Source organism: Dipodomys merriami, unplaced genomic scaffold (assembly GCF_024711535.1).
Source record: "Dipodomys merriami isolate MVZ:Mamm:240054 unplaced genomic scaffold, mDipMer1.0.p SCAF_57, whole genome shotgun sequence".
NCBI classification, from domain to species: Eukaryota; Metazoa; Chordata; class Mammalia; order Rodentia; family Heteromyidae; genus Dipodomys; species Dipodomys merriami.
In genome coordinates this window covers 1,141,630-1,162,952 of record NW_027206146.1, presented here as the reverse complement: position 1 = coordinate 1,162,952, position 21,323 = coordinate 1,141,630, and the positions used below count along the sequence as shown (strand labels likewise).

At 49.0% G+C, this 21,323-nt stretch overlaps 1 protein-coding gene across 1 annotated transcript; it reads right to left on the bottom strand.

Moving 5' to 3' along the window:
* Nucleotides 1–8,992: 8,992 nt before the first annotated feature.
* Nucleotides 8,993–19,565, bottom strand: Nlrp9 (NLR family pyrin domain containing 9). Its single transcript, XM_070000343.1, has 9 exons — nucleotides 19,286–19,565; nucleotides 16,617–18,207; nucleotides 15,374–15,526; nucleotides 14,777–14,941; nucleotides 13,329–13,496; nucleotides 11,453–11,623; nucleotides 10,637–10,807; nucleotides 10,208–10,378; nucleotides 8,993–9,131 (listed from the first exon to the last, which is right to left on the bottom strand). Exons 1-9 carry the CDS (start codon nucleotides 19,563–19,565, stop codon nucleotides 8,993–8,995), a joined length of 3,009 nt encoding a protein of 1,002 aa, XP_069856444.1.
* Between the last annotated feature and the right edge of the window lie 1,758 nt (nucleotides 19,566–21,323).

The following is a 21,323-nucleotide window of genomic DNA, read 5'->3' as shown; positions in this document are numbered from 1 at the left end:
ACAGAATTGGTTTGAAATATGAGGCCATTGGCCAGACATGATTACTAAGTAGGAAGAGGGAAAACGAGAAAGTGACTCCCAGCTTCCCACATGGGCCACATGGCTGGTCCTTAACTGTGGAGATGCGCAAAGCAGTAGGTTTTAGGGACTCTCGTGTAAACTTGGTTTAATACTAGCAAACCATTTGATCCTCAGTTCTAACAGTTATTTCCAAAAAAATCTCATTGATTCTTAACACCCAATCATTTCTAGGAAACTTGCTTGCCAGGCCTGGCCTGTCCCCTCTGCTCTGAGGGCCCTTGTTCCTGTGGACCTCCGTGTGTCCACACAGCATGGACAATAGTCATTTCTCATGTCAGTGCTTCCCACTCCACCGTAAGCTCTGCAAGGGCAGTGGGCAGTGCCTCCCACCTCCCTTTCACCACAGAAACTACGTTCATCTTTCATTTCTTCAGTTAGGAGGTGGGTTGTTTTGTTTTGTTGTCATCTATGGTGCTTGAACTCAGGGTCTGGGCACTGTCCTTAAGCTTTTGCACCCAAGGCTAGTGTATATTTAACACATATAACTGATGATACTAAAAGTACTATTAATAATTAAAACACAAATGCAGTTTAATTTCTAATCAGTTTACAGCTGAGTTTTTCAAAAAGTCCAATAAACTCCAAGTACATTTAGGAACAGTCTTACTCCATATATTCATTCAAGCATTTTTTTATATTTTGGTCAGTTGTGGGACATGAACTCAGCACCTAGGTGCTGTCCCTGAGCTCTTTTTGCTCAAGGCCTAGTGCTCTACCACTTTGAGCCACAATGCTATTTCCAGGTTTCTGGTGGTTAATTGGAGATAAGAGCCTTAGGGACTTCCTTATCCAGGCTGGCTTTGAACCATGGTCCTCCTGTCTCAGCCTCCTGAGTAGCTAGGATGACAGGCATGAGCCACCAGGAGTTGTTGTAAGGACAATAGCAAATTAGATTTCCAAGCACACAAGATTTACTTTGGGTACTTGATATATTTTTTAAGCTGAGACTGGAGAGAGGAAGTTGGTTGCATTTTTCTGGGCAGTGGCAGTTTCCTCTCTAGCCTGTGTGTGTCCTGTGTGTGCAGAACTCTTAAACATCCTTCACTTAGCAAAGGCCAAAATCTCTTGTTCCTGGGAGATGTGTCCCAGCCTCAGGACTAATGGCTGTGGATGGTTTTATTGCCAGTTTTGAGGCTGGGTGCTGATGGCTCAGGAGGCTGAAATCTGAGCTTCACAGTTCAAGGCCAGCCCAGGCAGGAAAGACTGAGACTCTGATTTCTAATTAGCCACCAAAAATCCAGAAGTAGAGCTGTGGCTTGAGTGGTGAATACTAGCTTTGCGCAAAAAAAAAAAAAAAAAAAGCTCAAAGGCAGTGCCCAGGCTCCAGGACAAGCACAAACACAAAAGGTGAGTGTCAAGGTGACCCAAGATTTCTGGGGATTTTTGCAGTTGGGTTTAGAAGCTCCATCAAGATGCGAAATTTAGTACTAGGATCATGTGTCAGTGGAGAATAGAATTTGGATTTTCACCATATTAGATTGTAAAAATAGAGTATAAACATAATTAGGGAATGAAATATCATGTAATAATTATGTGAAAATAAACAAAAACTAGTGAAGTAACGATCTGTTTATACTGCAAACGTGGATTGGTGGAAGCATGAGAGAGTGGTTGGTGGTACACATGTGGAACTTTGGACTTCATGGTGAAGACTTGGGGAGGTGCAGCCAGCCCTCTGGATCACAATGTGGAAGGGGAGCCCTGATTTTTGGTTGACTTTGCTCTTAGCATCCTTGAAAGGGAAGAGTCCTTATCTGGGCTTCAGGTGAGAAGCCCAGCACAAAAGTGAGTGCGGAAGGCAGCCGCATGCACAGTAGGAAAGAGGAAGGGCTGGACACAGCCCATACTTCCAGAGAATGAGGTCCCTGAGCAGACCCTGAGCCAGGAGTAGCTGATTCAAGATGGTGCCATGCCCACAGACAGTGCCATGTTCACCCCCTCAGCTGCAGATGGAGTTTTGCTGTAACCCTAATTACTTGCCTGAGATGTTACAGGCTGGATTCATGGCACAAATTGTCACCACGGAGAACTTGCTGTATTTCAGGGCCACTGGTACAGTGTGCTCCACCTGCTGGCCCCACATCTGTGTCATGACCCAGCTCTACGCTGCAGGTGATTTTCTCCAAGCTCATGCATATTGATGGCATTGCTGAGACAGTGTGAGGCAGAAGACAGCCTCAGAAGACACACATTGTACTGCTGATTGTATACAGACAGAATCTTTAAGAAATAAGAACACAATGCCGGTGGCTTACACCTGTAATCTTAGCTTCTCAGGAGGCTGAGATCTCAGGATAGCGATTTGAAATCTGCTCAGGCAGAAATGTCTGTGAGACTCATCTCCAATTAACCACTAGAAGCTTGAGGGGCAGCGCCCAGGCCCTAAATTCAAGTCAAGTACCTACAAATAACCAGAACAAAAGGGCTCTGGGCATGTCTTGACAGTACCCCAGCACAGCCAGAAAAAGGCTGGGTGCCAGTAGCTCACACCTGTAATCCTAGCTACTCAGGAGCCTGAGGTCTGGGAATTAGTCTGAAGCCAGCCCAGGCAGAAAAGCCCATGAGACTCTTGTCTCCAGGTAACCAATAACACCTTCCAAGACAAGCAACCCAGACAGAATTCACCATCACCTTTCCTGTTTCCAGAAGAAAAATGACTACCCTTAGGAAAAGAAATCACCCAAGTAGAGCAGATATCCAAAAAGAGAAATAGGAAACAATCAAGTCTTAACAAACACCAATACAGAAAACAAACAGGAGAGACTATCCAAGACAAATAATAGAAAAGTCAATGAAGCTGAGCATCAGTGGCTTACACTTTTAATCCTAGCTACTCAGGAGGCTGAGATCTGAGGATCAAGGTTCAAAGCCAGCCCGAGCAGGAAAGACCATGAGACTCTTATCTCCAATAAACCACTCAGAAAACAGGAAGTGGTATTGTGGCTCAAGTGTTAGAGTGCTAGCCTTGAGCTGAAGAGCTCAGGGACAACACCCAGGCCCAGAGTTCAAGCCCCAGGACCCACCAAAAAAAAAGAAATATCAAGTCTTTATCAGTATCCCTACATATAAGTGAACCAAATTCTCCAGTTAAAAGACATGGACTAAGGGTGCCAGTGGCTCATGCCTGTAATCCTAGCTACTCAGGAGGCTGAGATCTGAGGATCACAGTTCAAAACCAGCCTGGGCATAAAAGTCTGTGAGACTCTTATCTCCAGTAAACTACTCGAAAACCGGAAGAGGCACGGTGGCTCAAGCGGTAGAGTACTCACCTTTAGCTGGAGAGCTGAGGGACAGCACCCAAGCCCAGAGTTCAAGCCCCATGACCGACCAAAAAAAAGGGCGCCTGGTGGCTCATGACTGTAATCCTATCTACTCAGGAGGCTGAGATCTGAGGATAGAGATTCAAAGCCAGCCTGGGCAGGAAAGTCCGGGAGACTTTTTTTTTTTAATTGTGAAAATACCATACAGAGGGGTTACAATTACATGGGCATCCATGAGACTCTTATCTCCAATAAACCACTAGAAAACCTGAAGTGGTACTGTGGCTCAAGTGGTAGAGTGCTAGCCTTGAGCTCAAGAGCACAGGGACAGCGCCCAGGCCCAGAGTTCAAGTCCCAGGACCGACAAAAAAAAAAAAATATCAAGAGTCTTTATCAGCAACCCTACATGTAAATGAACCAAATTCTCCAGTTAAAAGACATGGACTAAGGGCGGCGGTGGCTCATGCCTGTAATCCTAGCTACTCAGTAGGCTGAGATTTGAGGATTGCAGTTCAAAGCCAGCCTGGGCAAGAAAGTCCCGGGGAATTTTTTTTAATTGTGAAAATACCATACAGAAGGTTTACAATTACATGGGCATCCGTGAGACTCTTCAATAACCACTAGAAAACCTGAAATGGTGCTGTGGCTCAAGTGGTAGAGTGCTCGCCTTCAGCTGAAGAGCGCAGGGACAGCACCCAAGCCCAGAGTTCAACCCCCCCGACCAACCCCCAAAAACACAAAACAAGACATAGACTTGTCAGGCGCTGGTGGCTTATTCCTGTAATCCTAGCTATTAAGGAGGCTGAGATCTGAGGGTTGTGGTTTAAAGCCAGCTAAGACAGGAAAGCTCATGAGACTCTTATATCAAGTAAACCACTCAAAACCAGAAGTGGCACTGTGGGCTCAAGTGGTAGAGCATTCACCTTGACCTGAAGAGCTGAGGTACAGTGCCCAGAGTTCAGGCCCCATGACCAACAAAAAGACATGCTAGCACTCATCCCCAAACCAGGCAAAGACCCAACCAAAAAGAATTACAGGCCAATTTCCTTGATGAACACAGATGCAAAGATCCTTAACAAGATTCTAGCTAACAGAATCCAGAAACACATAAAAAAAAATTATACACTATGACCAGATAGGCTTCATCCCAGAGACGCAGGGATGGTTTAACATACGTAAGTCAATAAATGTAAGCCAACACATCAACAGAGCCAAGGTCAAGAATCACATGATTATCGCCACAGATGCAGAAAAGGCTTTTGATAAAATTCAACATTCATTCATGCTAAAAGCTCTGAAGAAAATAGGAATAGAAGGAACATTTCTAAAAACAATAAAAGCCATTTATGACAGACCAATAGCCAATATTATACTTAATGGGGAAAAGCTACAACCAATTCTCCTAAAATCAGGAACAAGGCAAGGATGCCCACTGTCTCCACTCCTCTTCAATATAGTCCTGAAACCCTTAGCCAGGGCAATAAGGCAAGAAAAAGACATTAAAGGGATCCGCATAGGGAAAGAAGAAGGTAAACTATCCCTTTTTGCAGACGACATGATACTATACCTTCACGATCCCAAAAACTCCATCCCCAAACTCTTAGAAATCATAAATCACTTCGGCAAAATAGCAGGATACAAAATAAACCCACAAAAATCAGTTGCCTTCCTGTACACTGACAATGGACAAGAAGAGAGGGAAATAAAGGGAGCAACCCCATTCACAATAACCTCCCAAAAAATAAAATATTTAGGAATTAACCTAACCAAAGATGTAAAAGAACTATTTAATGAGAACTATAAAAAGTTAAAGAAAGAAATTGCAGAAGACACTAGGAAATGGAAAGACCTCCCATGCTCTTGGATAGGCTGACTTAATATAGTAAAGATGGTAATACTTCCAAAACTAATATACAAATTCAATGCAATTCCTATTAAAATCCCAATGACATACATCACTGAAATACAGAAAACAGTCCAAAAATTCATATGGAACAACAAAAGACCTAGAATAGCCAAAACAATTCTAGGGGATAAAGACAATATGGGAGGGCTATTCATGCCGAACTTCAAACTGTACTACAGAGCTATAATAACAAAGACAGCATGGTACTGGCACAAAAACAGACCCAAAGACCAATGGTACAGAATAGAAGACCCAGAAATAAATCCACAGGCCTACAGCCAGCTGATATTCGACAAAGGAGCCAAAGACATACAATGGAAGAAACACAGCCTCTGCAACCGCTGGTGCTGGGAAAACTGGGCGGCCACATGCAGAAAACTAAAAGTGGACCCCAGCCTATCACTATGCACCAACATCAACTCAAAATGGATTAAAGACCTTAGCATTAAACCTGAATCTCTGAAACTACTGCAGGACAGAGTAGGAGAGACACTTGAACTAATAGGCACAGGAAGGAACTTCCTGAATAGAGTCCCAGGGTCACAACAAGTTGGAGAGAGACTCGACAAATGTGACTACCTTAAAATAAAAAGCTGCACAGCTAAATCTATCGTAACCAAGCTAGAAAGACAACCAACTAATTGGGAAAAAATATTTACCAGCAATATATCAGACAAGGGGTTAACATCCTGTATATACAGGGAACTCAAGAAACTAATCCCTCCCAAACCTAACAAACCAATTACTAAATGGGCAAGGGAACTAAAGAGGGACTTCTCAAATGAAGAAATAAAAATGGCAAAGAAACACATGAGGAAATGTTCATCATCCCTGGTGGTGAAGGAAATGCAAATAAAGACAACCCTGAGATACCACCTTACACCAGTCAGACTATCCCACATCCACAAATCAGCCAATGACAAATGCTGGAGGGGATGTGGAGAAAGAGGAACCCTATTATACTGCTGGTGGGAATGTACACTTACACAACCACTTTGGAAAGCAGTCTGGAGGGTCCTTAGAAAGCTAAAGATTGACCTCCCTTACGACCCAGTCATACCACTTCTAGGCATCTACCCTGAACAACAGGAACCAATATACAAGGACACGTGCATCTCCATGTTTATTGCAGCACTGTTCACAATAGCTAGGATATGGAAACAACCCAGATGCCCCACCACAGATGAATGGATCCAAAAATTGTGGTATCTATACACAATGGAATATTATGCAGCCATTAGAAATGACAAAATAATGGCATTTGCAGGGAAATGGAGGGAGCTAGAAGGAATCATGTTGAGTGAGGTAAGCCAAGAGCAAAGAGACAAACGGTACATGGTCTCCCTGATAAGTGGATGCTAAATCCAAACTGTTAGGTGATACGACAAAACTAACAGGACTTAAGAAACAAAGAACTCCCACTCATCTGGTTGAACCACTACTAAATATCCCCATGCTGCTGATCACATGTATGGTGTATAACATGTGAACACCGTTATATGTTATAGACTGTGATAGACAATTTGCTCCAGAAAAGTTAGAATGAACTTGTGACTTTAAATGAGCATCATTATTCCACAATACTGTGAAATTCAGGAAATTATGTAATCACTTAATCACAATCAAAAAAACCCTCGGGGAAGGTAGGGAGGGAAGGGATGGTAGGGGGAAAACAATGGAGGGGGTAACAATGTTCAATAGGAAGAGTACTCACTATCTCACTCATGTAACTGTAACCCTCTGTATAGTATCTTTACAATAAGAAAAATAAAAAAAAAAAGACTTGCTGGATAGGGGCTGGGAAGGTGGCTCAGTGGTAGAGCGCTTGCCTTGCATGCATGAGGCCCTGGGTTCGATTCCTCAGCACCACATAAGCAAAAAGAAAAAAGTGGGAAGTGGTGCTGTGGCTCAAGTGGTAGAGTGCTAACCTTGAGCTGAAGAGCTGAGGGACAGCACCCAGGCCCACAGTTCAGGCCCCACGACCAGAACTCCCCACCCCCCCAAAAAAAGACTTGCTGGATATAGATACATATATTTGTGTGTGTATATACATATATATGTATGTATATTAATAACCATATGCTTCCTACAGGAAACACTATCTGCAAAGATATTCACAGTCAGTAAGGATGAAAAATAGGATTCTGTGCAGGACACCTACAATAAGCAAGAGCATCTGAAAATAAAAAAGATTTATTTAAAAGAGCAAGACAAGGGGCTGGGAAGGTGGCTCAGTGGTAGAGCGCTTGTCTTGCATGCCTGAGGCCCTGGCTTCGATTCCTCAGCACCACATAAGCAAAAAGAAAAAAGCCGGAAGTGGTGCTGTGGCAAAAGTGATAGGGCGCTAGCCTTGAGCTGAAGAGCTGAGGGTCAGTGCCCAGGCCCCACAACTGGACCCCCCCCAAAAAAAAAGAGCAAGACAAACCTGTGGTTCACATTTGTAATGTTAGTTACTTAGGAGGTGGAGATCTGAGGATTGCAGTTCAAAGCCAGCCCAGGCAGGAAACTCCATGAAAACCTTTTCTCCAACACATTCCCGCTCCCCCCCACCAAAAAGAGAAGCCCAAAGAGCTGTAGCTCAAGTGGTTGAGCACTACAGCAAAAACAAGCCCAGGCCGAGTTCAAGCCCCACGGCTGACACAAAAGAAGCAAAAAGATGTAATTATTGTAAATGTGCCTAAATGGAATAGAATTCCATTTTGTTTAAAAAACCTGGGTTCTAAAGGGAGATAGGCTGGGACCCAGTTGTAGGACTACAGTCTTACAGCACTGTAGGATCGAGCCTGACCTCAGAGCTTCTACTTGAATGTTACTGTCCCATTTCTTTTTGTTTGGGGGGGTGGTATTTTTGTCAGTTGTGGGGCTTGAACTTGGCCAATGAGGTCTTCAGCTCAAGGCAAGCACTCTACCACTTGAGCCACAGCACCACTAAGGGTTTTCTGGTATTTATTGGAGATAAGAATCTCATGGACTGGGCTGGGAAGGTGGCTCAGTGGTAGAGCGCTTGCCTTGCATACTTGAGGCCCTGGGTTCAATTCCTCATCACCACATATGCAGAAAAGGCTGAAAGTGGTGCTGTGGCTCAAATGGTAGCGTGCTAGCCTTAAGCCGAAGAGCACAGTGACAGTGCTTAGGCCCAGAGTTCAGGCCCCACAACTGGCAAAAAAAAAAAAAATCTCATGGACTTTCCTGCCCAGGCTGGCTTTGAACCGTGATCCTCCGATCTCAGCCTCCTGAGTAGCTAGGATGACAGGCATGAACCACCAGTGTGTGCCATTTCTTGTGCAAAGTGGCTTATACAGAATTCTCTTGAGTCTTCAGCTGGAGCAGAAGATCTTTATGTTTGAAATTACTTTTTCCAGATCTGTGTTGGTCTTTCCAGATTTTGGACTACAAACATGGACTCATGCTTTGAACAACACATGGTCTGTGGCCTGTCCTATGGAAAGGCGGATCACACACCGTGTGGACACACATGCTAAAATCCCACCTAACACAGACAGAAACATGATCATGGTTCCTTGAAACTCAAGCCAACACCCAGACCACACCCACCAAGAAGATAAATCCATCCTACCATGCTTAACACTCCTTTAATGTGTTGTTCTAACCGTGGGGAGCAAGGCACTGTGGACAGTAACACCACATCTCGGCGGCCACACCTGCGTGACAGGTTTTTGGGAAAGGATATGCCAGGAAGAGCTGTGCACTGGTGAAGGAGATGTGGAGCAGCTCACACCTGGGACTAGAGCTCAGGAACCCCCCTCAGCTGGTACTCCTCGCTGAGCCAGGGCTGGTGTGTGATGGTCAGTGGGGGGACACGCTTCTCCACCACCACTTCCAGAAGCTTCTGCGAGTCCTCATCCAGCAGAGCTTTGTCCAGACTGCAGAAACAGACACAGCTTTCTTGGCATATGTTCACTAGCTCCTCCATGCCCTACGCCCGCCACACCTCTGGCCTCCCTGGGTGCCAGGACCGGCGCCCAGCGAGCGAGCGCGAATCCTTGTGCGTTCCAGTCATGGTCCAGAAAAAGAAAGGTTGAAGTTTGGTTTAAAAAAAAAATCAAGGGCTGGGAAGTTGGCTCAGTGGTAGAGCGCTTGCCTTGCATGCCAGAGGCCCTGGGTTCGATTTCCTCAGCACCACATAAGCAAAAAGAAAAAAGCCGAAGTGGCCCTGTGGCTCAAGTGGTAGAGCGCTACCTTGAGCTGAAGACTGAGGGACAACGCCCAGGCCCAGAGTTCAGGCCCCACTACCGGACCCAAAAAAAAAATTATAAGCCAGGCACCAATGGCTCACACCTATAATCCCAGCTACTCAGGAGGCTGAGATCTGAGGATCACAGTTCAAAGCCAGCCCGGGCAGGAAAGTCCCTGAGACTCTTATCTCCAACAAACCACCAGAAAAACTGGAAGTGGCACTATGGCTCAAGTGGTAGAGCACTCACCTTGAGCTGAAGAGCTGAGGGACAGCCCCCAAGCCCAGAGTTCAAGGCCCATGACCACCACCACTACCACCATATATATATACATATACATATATATATATATGTATATATATATATATATATATATATATACATATACACACACATATATGTTCCATTCACAGCTTGGATCATAATCAGCCTGGTCTGTCTCCACCCTGGAGCATTCTGGGAGGCTATTTAAAGCAGCCATTCCACAGAATCCCCACTGGAAACATGCAAGCACTTATCTGTTCCTTGTGCCCTGACCCCCTTCTGCCCACAGCTGGTCTTTGCACGCTGCACGCGGCTGTCCTGGTAAAGGGCTGTCCCCACAGGTACTCGGATGATCGGTGCAGCGCAGTCCTCAGCACAGCACTGCAGGTCCTAGAGCACCATCATAGAACCACGCAGAGGCCAAGCCAAGCAAGGCTGTGGAGCCCACTCCTGGCCTCATCCCACCCCCATGCACCACATTACCCGCACACAGCACTCACCCCAGCAGCTCCAGGGCGCAGTCCTGGTGGCTGAGCGCCACGCACAGCGCCTCCACACCCGCATGGTCAAAGGCCACCCAGTCCAGGCTCAGCCTCCTGAGCGATGGGCAGCTGATGAGGGCCGCAGCAAGGTCTCCACAGCAGTCGGAGGTGAGCAGACACATGTCTAGCCTGGATGGGACACAGCAGGGGGAATGCTATCCTACGCCATCTCCATGCCCTGGAGCAGCAGACAGGCCAGACCCTCAGACCTGAGGGACAGGACTACGGCTTGAAGGTCAGAACAGGCCCTCCCACAAAGGGCCAGCCAGGCCCACATGGCCCCATCTTACAGCATAGAATGCAGGATTCTGTGCCAGGCAGACACGTTTTCCAACCTCCCAGCCCTCTGTTCCTCTCATCCCGAGGCCACAGCCAGCAGCAACTCACCCGAGCGTCTGCAGTCCACACTTGGGGTGCTGCAGGGCTTCACACAGGAGTTTTACACCGGAATCCTGGATTTTGTTGCCCCCGAGTTTCAAGGTCTTTAGGTTACCATTGCAGGTCATTGCCTCGGAGAAGACCTCGCAGCACCCGGAAGTGAAGTAACAGCCTGGCAGCCTGGAGGATGAAGCACAGACCCAGGCGTGGAAACCCCTCAGCAGCTCTGCTCACCTTCACTGACTCATGAAGAAATCGTGAAGCCCCACTAATGACCACCCCACCCTCCCGCTCTGTCCTCAACCTCACGCCTCCATTACTCTCATGAAAGAAAGGAAAGGGGGAAAGCCAGGTGCTGGTGGCTCACATCTGTCATCCTAGGAGGCTGAGATGTGAGGATCATAGTTCAAAGCCAGCCCAAGCAGGAAAATGTGAGACTCTTATCTCCAATTAACCACTAGAAAACTGGAAGTGTTGCTGTGGCTCAAGTGGTTGAGCTCTCGCCTTGAGCTGAAGAGCTGAGGGACAGCACCCAGGCCCAGAGTTCAGGTCCCACAACCAACAAAAAGCAAAAAGAAAGGAGAAGGGGAGAAGATAAAAACAGACACGTAGACAGTGGACATTGATAGATGTCTCTGTGGGTTTGCTGACACTGTGTGGTCCCCAATTTCTGGTTCTTAGACAGCACCTGTAACCTCATGTACTGAAGGGATGTGGTGTCTGGGGTACTCACCCCATTCCTGGGGGCTCAGCCCCTTGATCCATCACCTCCCCAGGCCACATCTCTTAATGAGGTCCCCTCGGGGGAAACCTGACCACCCCTACCAGAGCTCCTGTAGGCTGCAGTCTGGTTGTCGCAAGGCTTTACACAGCTTCACCGCCCCAACATCCTCCAGGAAATTTGACCCCATGTCAAGCAGAGACAGAGATCGGTTCACCCGAAGGGCTTGGGCAATGTAGTCACAAGCGACCTGGGTGAGACAGCAGTACGACAACCTGCAGACACACACAAACACACACTAATTACCTGTTCTGCCTCTCTGGGGCAAGGCAATCCTAGTACTCCCTGTAGTAGATGTTCCTCTCCTGATAGTCTGAGTTTTCATGTGTTTTTATTTTTGGGTCTGGTGGTAGGGCCTGAACTCTGGGCCTGGGCGCTGTCCCTCAGCTCTTCAGCTCGAGGCTAGCACTCTACCACTTGAGCCACAGCGCCACCTCCACCTTTTTTATTTTTGCTTATGTGGTGCTGAGGAATCAAACCCAGGGCCTCATGCATGCAAGGCAAGCATTCTACCACTGAGCCATCTTCCCAGCCCTAGTCTGAGTTTTCAGATCAGATGAAAGCCTCTTCATCTGGATTAATGAAATTGTATCTGCCTTTTGAAAAATCTGTTAATCATTTGATTATAGCATAACACATTCTCTGATTGCATACTACTCAACAAGACTGGCAGCTTTACTTCTCTTTCAATTTTAAGCATTTTTTTTTTGTACTGAGAGTTGAACTCAGTCCCTCGTGCTTGCTAAGACAAGCACGCTCAGCACTGAGCCCCAAGTGGAGGCTCACTTTCCGAGGCTGGGGATAGGTGCCCTCACACCGCCAACTTCCATCGCAGCTCTCCATTGAAAGGGAAGCTTGGAAGCTTTTCTTCCTGTCCTTGAACTGTGATCCTCCCAAATAGCTGGAGGAAAGGCACAAGCCACCAGTGCCCAGGCAAGCTTTTATGGATTCACATGGTAGTTAAGACATTTGAAAGAGCTCTTTTAAAATCAGAGTGACTCTGGTGGGTACCTGTGGCTCATGTCTGTAATCCTAGCTACTTGGGAGACTGAGATCTGAGGATTGCCAGCCTGGGCAGGAAAGTCTGAGAGACTCCTATCTCCAATAAACCACCAGAAAATCAGAAGTGGCACTGTGGCTCAAGTGGTAGAACACTCGCCTTGACCTCCATGATAGCTCCCAGGCCTAGAGTTCAAGACCCACAACTGACAAAAACAAACAAAAACAGAAATAGCGCTGTGGCTCAAGTAGAGCACTAGCACAAGGCGGTTCAGGGACAGTGCTCAGGCTCTGAGTTCAAGCCCCAAGACCAACAAAAAAAATAACATCATAGCTCAATCAGATATCAGCCATTGATTGCACCTTAATTCAATGGGCTGTATGTACAAAAAAAAATTTAATAAGCAATTGTTCAATAGCCAATGACTCCTGTCTTCCCGTGTCATTTCTCCTTGACGTCTGCCACAGCATCTGACCTTTTAGACCTCGGTGCTCCTTTTCCTCAACCAGTTTAGTGTCCATATTTACTATCCTTGAAGTTTGTATCACTTCAGGCTCAACATTCCTAATTTAAAAATGAAGCTGGGCACCAGTGGCTCACGCCTATCATCCTAGCTCTCTGAGGATCCTAGCTGAGATCTGCAGATCTCGGTTCAAAGCCATCCCGGGCAGGAAAGTCTGAGTTTATCTCCAATCAACCACCAGAAAAACTGGAAGTGGCACTGTGGCTCAAGTGGTAGAATGCTCACCTTGAGCTGAAGAGCTGAGGGACAGCGCCCAGGCCAGAGCTCAAGACCCAAGACCAACAAAAAGAAAATAAAAAAAGAAGGAAATATGACAGCATCCACCCAGTGAGCAGCTGGCAGGTTCTCCAGTGGCTGGAGCCCTATGCAGGCATTGAGACCCCCACCATGTACGCACATGAGGGTATTCAGGATGCAGTTTGGGTCCTTCAGGCCTCCACAGAGAAGCTGCACCCCTCTGTTCCCAATAGGATTGTCCACCAAGGACAGACACCGCAGCCTCTGATACTTTATGACGAAGCTGAAGCTCTCGCAATGCCTCGTCAAGATGTTACACTTCCCCAGCCTGCACGGGAGACACACATCACAGGTTGGGACCACCTGTGGTGGTAGATGGTCTGCACAAGATTGCACACTGACTGAATTGTGGTCTGGGTTCCTGTCTTAACACTATCGACCCATGGCATGCATTCTAGGTTGTTTGAAAGCACAGACAGGGATATATGACTCCCTGCATAGACAGTTGCAGTGATTATCAGGGGTGAGTATGAGCAGGGAGTTTATCACACCCCGTGGATAGAGAGCTGAGTCTTGGGCATGTCAGAGACAGGCCCCCAAGATTGGCTTATGCTTCTGACAAACTGGCTATAAATCAAGGTCAGGTTGAATGAAGTTCTAGAGATCACAGACCTGAAATCGACTCACTTAGTGTATTATGATTCGACAGAGATAATGTGGCTGGTGAGATGGAAACACAAGTTGGCCAGGTCTAGAAGGGGCTAGTGTCCAGTGGCTCCAGCCTGCAGCAGTGAACGAGGCACATCCACACCTCTGCTGATGTGGGAACTCAGCTCACAGGTGTTGTGGCTTTTAAGGAAGCAGCATCACATTCCCAGGGGTGACTTACCACATCCTCCCCCAAGGAGCTCCAGCCACTAAGCCTGGCTTGGGCCATCTGGGCACCAGCTCCCCAGCCAGGAGCCCACCAAGGCCCAGCTCATCAGCATAGAAATCACAACAAGCCAGGAACAGTGGCACACACCTGTAATCCACCTTCACATCTATCCTCAGTGTCCACATAAGTCATTAACAGAAATTGCAAGTCCGTTGAAGTTGCAATGGTAAGGGGCTGACACACTTCCTGTGTTTCGTGAGTTGGTTTTGTTCATTGCTACCTGAATGACTTCCCTGGTGTTATTTCTGGTAAAATAAATAAATTGGTGTGCCTAGAAGCCCCTCGTTCACAAGAGGAGGCAGAAACTGCTTTGTCAGAGCAGTCACTTTAGCTCAGGGCAGACAGCATGCTCATGATTGGTGTGGTGCTCAGAGGGAGTGGAGTTCTAGTTCAGCAATGCTTAGTGGGAGAGAAGAGACCAGAGTGTCAGGATGCTTCCGGAGCAGAGGTCTGCATGAGTGGCAGGGATGAGGAAGGTGGGGTGTGCTCTGACCCCACCCCCACCTTACTGTGCACCCTCCCCCCCCACCAAGAGAACAAGACAACAGCAGCCATGAAAAGCATGAGGGCTGAAGGCCAGAGCCATGGCTTCCGGCAGAGAACATGGGCAGCATGGAGCTGCCTGGACCAGGTCATCTCTGCACACGCATGCCTTACACTAAGTGACTTACATCAAGTCCTCCACGGTGTTGTCTGGCTTCATCAGTGTGTCACATAAGATGGTGACATTCTCCTCGAAGCCGGTTCCATACAGATTCACCTGCCTCAGGTAAGGGCTACGAAGCACTGCCTCAAAAAATTCTCGCTCATAATCTCCAGGAGGCATAAAGGTGCTCCTGCAGACAAGGAGAGAGCGCGCCATGCTGTCTGAATGACGCTGGTAGAACACTCACTCCTCCACTGTCCAGCTTCTTCATGGCAAAGAAATACTGTGATGGCCAACATCTATATCTAGGATATTGTCAACTTCAAGGAATATACCTAGCGTGCACACACAAACACATACACACACACACACACACACACACACACACACACACACATTTATAAACTAGAGATGTAGATATTCATAAACTAAATGTACAGGCTTTTGTCATGAGAAATATAAATGTGCATGTATAACATCAGAATTCATCTGTGTCAACTTCTGCTCTCGCTAGCCTCACATGACAGCAGCCCTGCATTTACACTGTGGTCTTTCCCCTAAGGAAGCAGAAAGAAGATGGAAACCTGTGTCTATCTAAAGGACAGGTAAGAATCAGACTCACCACAAGCTCTGGAGGCTGCCCTTACAGTTAGCCAGTGCTGAAAAGAGAATTCTAAGGTACCCAATGGTGATCCTGAACCTGTGCAGCTCCAGCCTCTGCAGGTCTGGGATACAGCCGAGTGCCCTGCAGAATCTCCTGAATTCATACAGATTCCTGCAGAAGAAGAAACCAGTTCTCCACGGGCTCACTTCAAGACATTCTCCAAATTTACCAGACCTTATTTCTGACAAAGCTAGTAGGCCTGGGCTGGGAAGTTGGCTCAGTGGTAGAGTGCTTGCCTTGCATGCCTGAGGCCCTGGGTTCAATTCCTCAGCACCACATAAGCAAAAAGAAAAAAAGCCGGAAGTGGGGCTGTGGCTCAAGTGGTAGAGCGCTAGCCTTGAGCTGAAGAGCTGAGGGACAGCGCCCAGGCCCAGAGTTCAGGCCCCATGACTGGACCCAAAAAAAATATTAAAAAAAAAAAAGCTAGTAGGCCTAAACAGGTACAACTCCAGCCAGGTAGACTGAGTGACCATGAAACAGGGGCTAAGAAAATGAACTCCCAGGGAGGCCCCAATAATCCCAGATACTCAGGAGACTGTGATCTTTAGATCCAGCCTGAGCAGAAAAAAATCCATGAGCCTCTTCATCAGCAAAAAGCCAGAAGTGGAGGTGTGGCTCAAGCGGTAGAGCTCCAGCCATGAGCTAAAAGAGCCCAGGAAGAGTGCGAGGCTCTGAATTCAAGCCTCAGCACTGTACAATGAGAACACAGCACTCAGGCATGAGCAACTGAGGTGAGGAAACAGGTCTCAGTAGAACGTCATGAGCTGTGTGACCTCCAGACAAGATGGCTGGCATCTTGTGTTTTTGTCTTCCATTTCCTCCTCTTTTCTATGTGAACACGGGTTGAGGTTTGGTGAACAAGCTATGTGCACCAACATTGCCCTGTCTGGGGACCACATACTGGACAGCTCCAACATGTGCTGGGGCCTCAGCCCCACAAGGGTTGCCAGGCAGGGGGCTGAGGGGAGGGCTTGTGGGGCAGAGCAGAGGATGCTGGGTGTCCCCTAGTGGTACCTTGCTGGGGCCAGCCACAGGCACCATGGTGTGAAGACAGCCAGCTTGCAAACAGTAAAAGCCACCAGCCCAGCCCAGCCCAGTCCTCCATTCCCCTCCATTCCCCTCCCCTCCCCTCCCTGGGGCCTCTGCAGTGCACCTGCAAAAGCTAGGGGGCAAGGGGAGTGAGGCTCCCGGCTGTACTCACCCGTCCTCCCCGCGGTGGCCTCGGAACGACCTGTTGCTCCCGTGTTCCTCCAGGTCCCAGATGTGCTTGGAGTCCTGGAAGATGGTGTGGATGCACAGGCGCAGCGTCCTCAGCCTCCGGCAGTGTTCCAGGCAGGAGGTGGCCACGATGAAGTGATCCATCTCGCAAATTGTGAGTGACATTTCTTCGAATAAATCTAGCACGCTGCCCATAAAGGCCTCATCCCTGGTTTCCATCAAGCCTTGGAACAACTCTGGGAGGCTCATGGCCTCGCCCCGCTCTCGGAGACACGTTAGAACTTGCATGATCTCCAGCTTCTTGTTCTTTGACAGCAGGAAACCGAGTGAGGTCTCCAGCTCCTTCCTTGTTGTCTCATCCGTGAGTCCGTACACGAACACTCCTTCCACAAACAAATGGCTCTGGCTGTCACACAAGACCGCCGACACCAGCTGAGCCACACTACCAAAAGCAGCATCTGTAGATTCGTTGAAGAAATAAAACATGGCGGCCAAAAACGACTGCATGGCCAGGTCCCTGAAGATGAAGCACTGGCCGCTGGGCTGAAGGATGTCCAGGCCCAGCCACAGCAGGATGTCTACTGAGGAGACCCCAAACCTGGCCAGGTCCCCACAGCTGAACACAAACATGCGTGTCCACATTCCATGTGCAGCCAGCGTGCAGAGGCTTTGGAGCTGGGCCCTGTTCTGATCTGGTGAGCATTTCAGATATCTTCTTTTGAACGCACTTGTGAGGAAGGATACGTAGAAAGAAGTGATGTTGTGGGCAGACATTCTAAAGTAGTCCCCTGACTGGAGCTGCCATTTCAAACATCTGCAGGTCATCCAGCAGAAGATGGGCCGGTTGCACACAGACAACAGATCCAACCTGGACTGCACGAACTCCAGGGCCGCAGACGCATGTTCTGGAACATGGAAGAACTGGGAGAAATACAACTCTAGCAGAATATTCGAGAAATGGAAGATCATGATGTCCTTTGGCTGCTTCAACAAGTGATGGATGGGGATCATCTCCCTGGCATTCCGTAGCCCAAGCAGCAGGGATGATTCAGGGAGCAGCTCTTTCTGCAGCAAGCTGCTCAGGATAACGGGGGTCGGCCGTCTCTGATCCCACTTGGTGCACAAGTCAGTCCGAATTTCCAGGTCAAAGTTAAGCTTCTCAAACCCATCCAGGATGAACAGGGTTCTCTCTGGCTGGGAGAACATCTCGCCGATGACCGCAGAGGCCCCGGGCCAGTCCCTGGAGACCAGCTCGGCCAGACTGGTCTCTACCACTGAGTTGATCTCGTAGACCGAAAAGAAGAACACGAACATGAATCTGCCCTCCCAGAGGGTTCCCTCCGCCCAGTCCAGCATCAGCCTTCGCAGAAGCGTTGTTTTCCCGATGCCCTCCGGGCCAAACAGGACTGCGGTGACGCCGCTGGCTACCTGGTGAGCAAATGCATTGCACAGCCATGTGTACTGGGGCCTCATGGTATTTTTATAGAACTCATCGGGGACTTGAAGGCAGGTTTCCCTTTCCCACACCTGCTGGAATTTTCCCCTCATTTGCGTTCTGTAGGCAAAGGATGTATCTGTATTAACGAGAACAACAGAAAACAGAATGTGAGGCAGCCCGGTGCCTGTGGCTCACACCTATCATCCCAGCTACTCAGGAGGCTGAGAGCTGAGGATCACAGTTCAAAGCCATCCCAGGCAGGAAAGTCCATGAGACTCTTATCTCCAATAAACCACTAGAAAACTAGAAGTGGCGCTGTGGCTTGAAATGGTAGAGTGTTAGCTTTGAGCAAAAAGAGCTCAGGGACAGCACCTAAGTCTGGGTTCAAGCCCCATGACTAACAAAAAAAATTTTTAACTCAAAAAAATTACACATGGGGCCGGGATGGTGGCTCAGTGGTATAGTGTTTGCCTTGAATGCATGAGGCCCTGGATTCGATTCCCCAGCACCACATAAGCAAAAAGAAAAAAAAAGCCAGAAGTGGCACTGTGGCTCAAGTGGTAGAGCGCTAGCCTTGACCTGAAGAGCTGAGGGACAGCTCCCAGGCCCAGAGTTCAGGCCCCACAACCGGACCAAAAAAAAAAATTATACATGAAGCAAACATAAATAGAAACTCACTGGGCGCCGGTGGCTCACATCTGTAATCCCAGCTACTCAGGATGCTGAGATCTGAGGGTCAGGATTTGAAGCCAGCCAGGGAAGAAAAGTCCCCGTGAGACTCTTATCTCCAATCAACTACTGAAAATCCAGAAGTGGGGCTGTAGTTCAAAGTGGTGGAATGCTAGCCTTGAGTAGAGGCACTCAGGGATAGTGCCCGTGCCCCACGACCGACAAAGAACAGGGAAAAAAGACACTAGTGTAGAGTTTATTTCATGACCTTCCAGAACACCTCTGTCAAAGAAGAGACTCAGCCTAGAGGAGAAACACAGGGCAACCCCTAGCTGGGCAGGGGGTCAGATCCCCTTCCAATCACTGCCCAAGGCTGGTCCTGGAATGACCAGCACTGGAGTACGACTCTGAAACCCCCATGGTTCAGTCCACACCTGCGGCCAGGTGAACGGACCACCAGCCAACAATGACATTACCTTCATGACAGGAAAGCCCAGTGAACCAAGCCCCACCCCATGCCCTCTGACCCTCCGCCCTGAACTTACTTCCCATCTCTTCCTGCACCTGCATCCAGAGATCCTTCCTATCGATCTGCAGGAGGAGGCTCAAGGTCATGTCCCACACCTGCCTGCCAGAGTAGTGCCCCACCAGAAACCTGGCCAGCTCTTCCTCTGAGGCGCTGTTGATCTCCGGCCAGGGGATGGGCGGGAGCTGGGATTTCAGAGGTTCACACTGGAGGAGCTCCTTAAACCTCCCAAACTCTTCATATGTGAGCCTGCCCAGGTACTGCACCAAGCCCAATTCGGAAAAATATGATTCAGCCATCTTGATTCAAGCCTTCAGAACAAAGGACTAAGAGACACCTGTGGGAGGACGGCAGAGTGAAGTCCCCACAGCTGGATGCGGATGAAGACCACCACCACCACCACCAACCCCCCCGCCCCGTCCTCCACCCAGCTGCCTCCTGCCTAACCCAAGGCTGGAGCTCTGTGTGCACCACAGCATCTCCATTAATGCTTCATATATTCCTAAGGAAATGCGGTTAGGTGCATGGATTTGGGGAGTCCCTTGTATGGTCCACAGCATCAACTGCACCTGCTGTAATCATGCTGCCATCTCTGGGGGTAACCAATGGAACCCCTAAATGCTTGCAAAGATCCCCCCCATTTGTGAGCCTCACAGCTTTCATCAGTAGGACTAATGGCAGGCAGGAGCATGTGAGCTGGCACATGCACATGCGCACGCGCACGCACACACACACACACACACACACACACACACACACACACACATTTTCTCTCTCCAGGACTCCTCACCGTACTATGACTATTTGAGTAACCAGTGAGTTCCTGGTAGCTGGATCCCCCGTCCGTGTCAGCCCCTGCCACGCCCCACGTGCACAAGCGCTATTGGACACCCACTTGCACCCCCGTATATTTGCCCATTTCCCAACACCAACCCCCCATCATAAACAAAACCCCGTGTGCCAGAAACTCTCAGAATCCTCCAGTGGGGTTCATGGGGTCGTGGGGCACAGTGGACAAGATCTGGGGTGAACTCCATGTCAGCTGGACGCGCGGGTGAATGTCTGGCCTGGCGCGGCGGTGGACCGGCGTTCCGCTGCGATTAGGACAGAACCCAGTACACACCACCACGTGGACAAACCTTGAGATTCTCCAATGCGAACCAAGCCAGGTATGTGCGAGGCAGCTACTGAGCAGTTCCTCTGGGTTGGGGTACTTAGGGCAGACTACAGACACAGGAAGGCTGGGAAGAGGCTGGGGAGGGGGCTGGAGGGGGGATGGGACAGTTTCATGGACACCAATTCAGTGTGGATACTAAATACAACGCCACTGCAGCTGCGTCGCAGATGGTTTGCAGTGGTAAATTGAAGCCATGTGTCCTTTACCACAATCCTGTGAGGCCTCACGTGTGCCCCATCTTATCTTTAACCTCCCCCTCTTTGCCGAAGCCCAAGCCTCCACGAAGGAGCCATTGTCACCACCTGCTCCCCTCTGCGGGCTGGGGGGAGAGGAAGGGTCCTCACTTTTCACGATCTGCTGGCCACCCACCCCCCAGGGCCTCCCTGCCACCCATCTGCGCTTGTGCGAGGTGCCTGTTGGTGTCTCCGCAGCCCACCACTGGGGTCTCTCCCACATCCCCGCATGCGAGTACACTGCCTCCAAGCCCACCAGCCAAATCCCCGTGGCCACAGCTCTCCCAGCCATGTCCTCTTCCACTTTGTCCTCCGCAGGCCTGAGCTTGGCTTTTTCTGAACACCTGCACCCCAGCAGGCCTGCCTTGGAACCCTCCAGATCCTCAAGCCTTCCCATCCTCCCACTTCAGGTCCATTCTGTAAAAGAAAGGGCCCCAAACCCAAATCCTTCTCCAAGAGGCCCCTCTCCCCACCCTAGCCCCCAGTCCAGAGTCGGGGAGCACAGATGTGAAGAGGCACAGGCCTCTCACCTCCCAGAGGCTTCTCACCACCCTGCCAAGGCAGAGGGCTCAGCTGAGCTGGCCCAGAGCAGCTTTCCTCCTCAACCCCACCTGCCACACCTTTCTAGAACATTGATCCAATGAAGA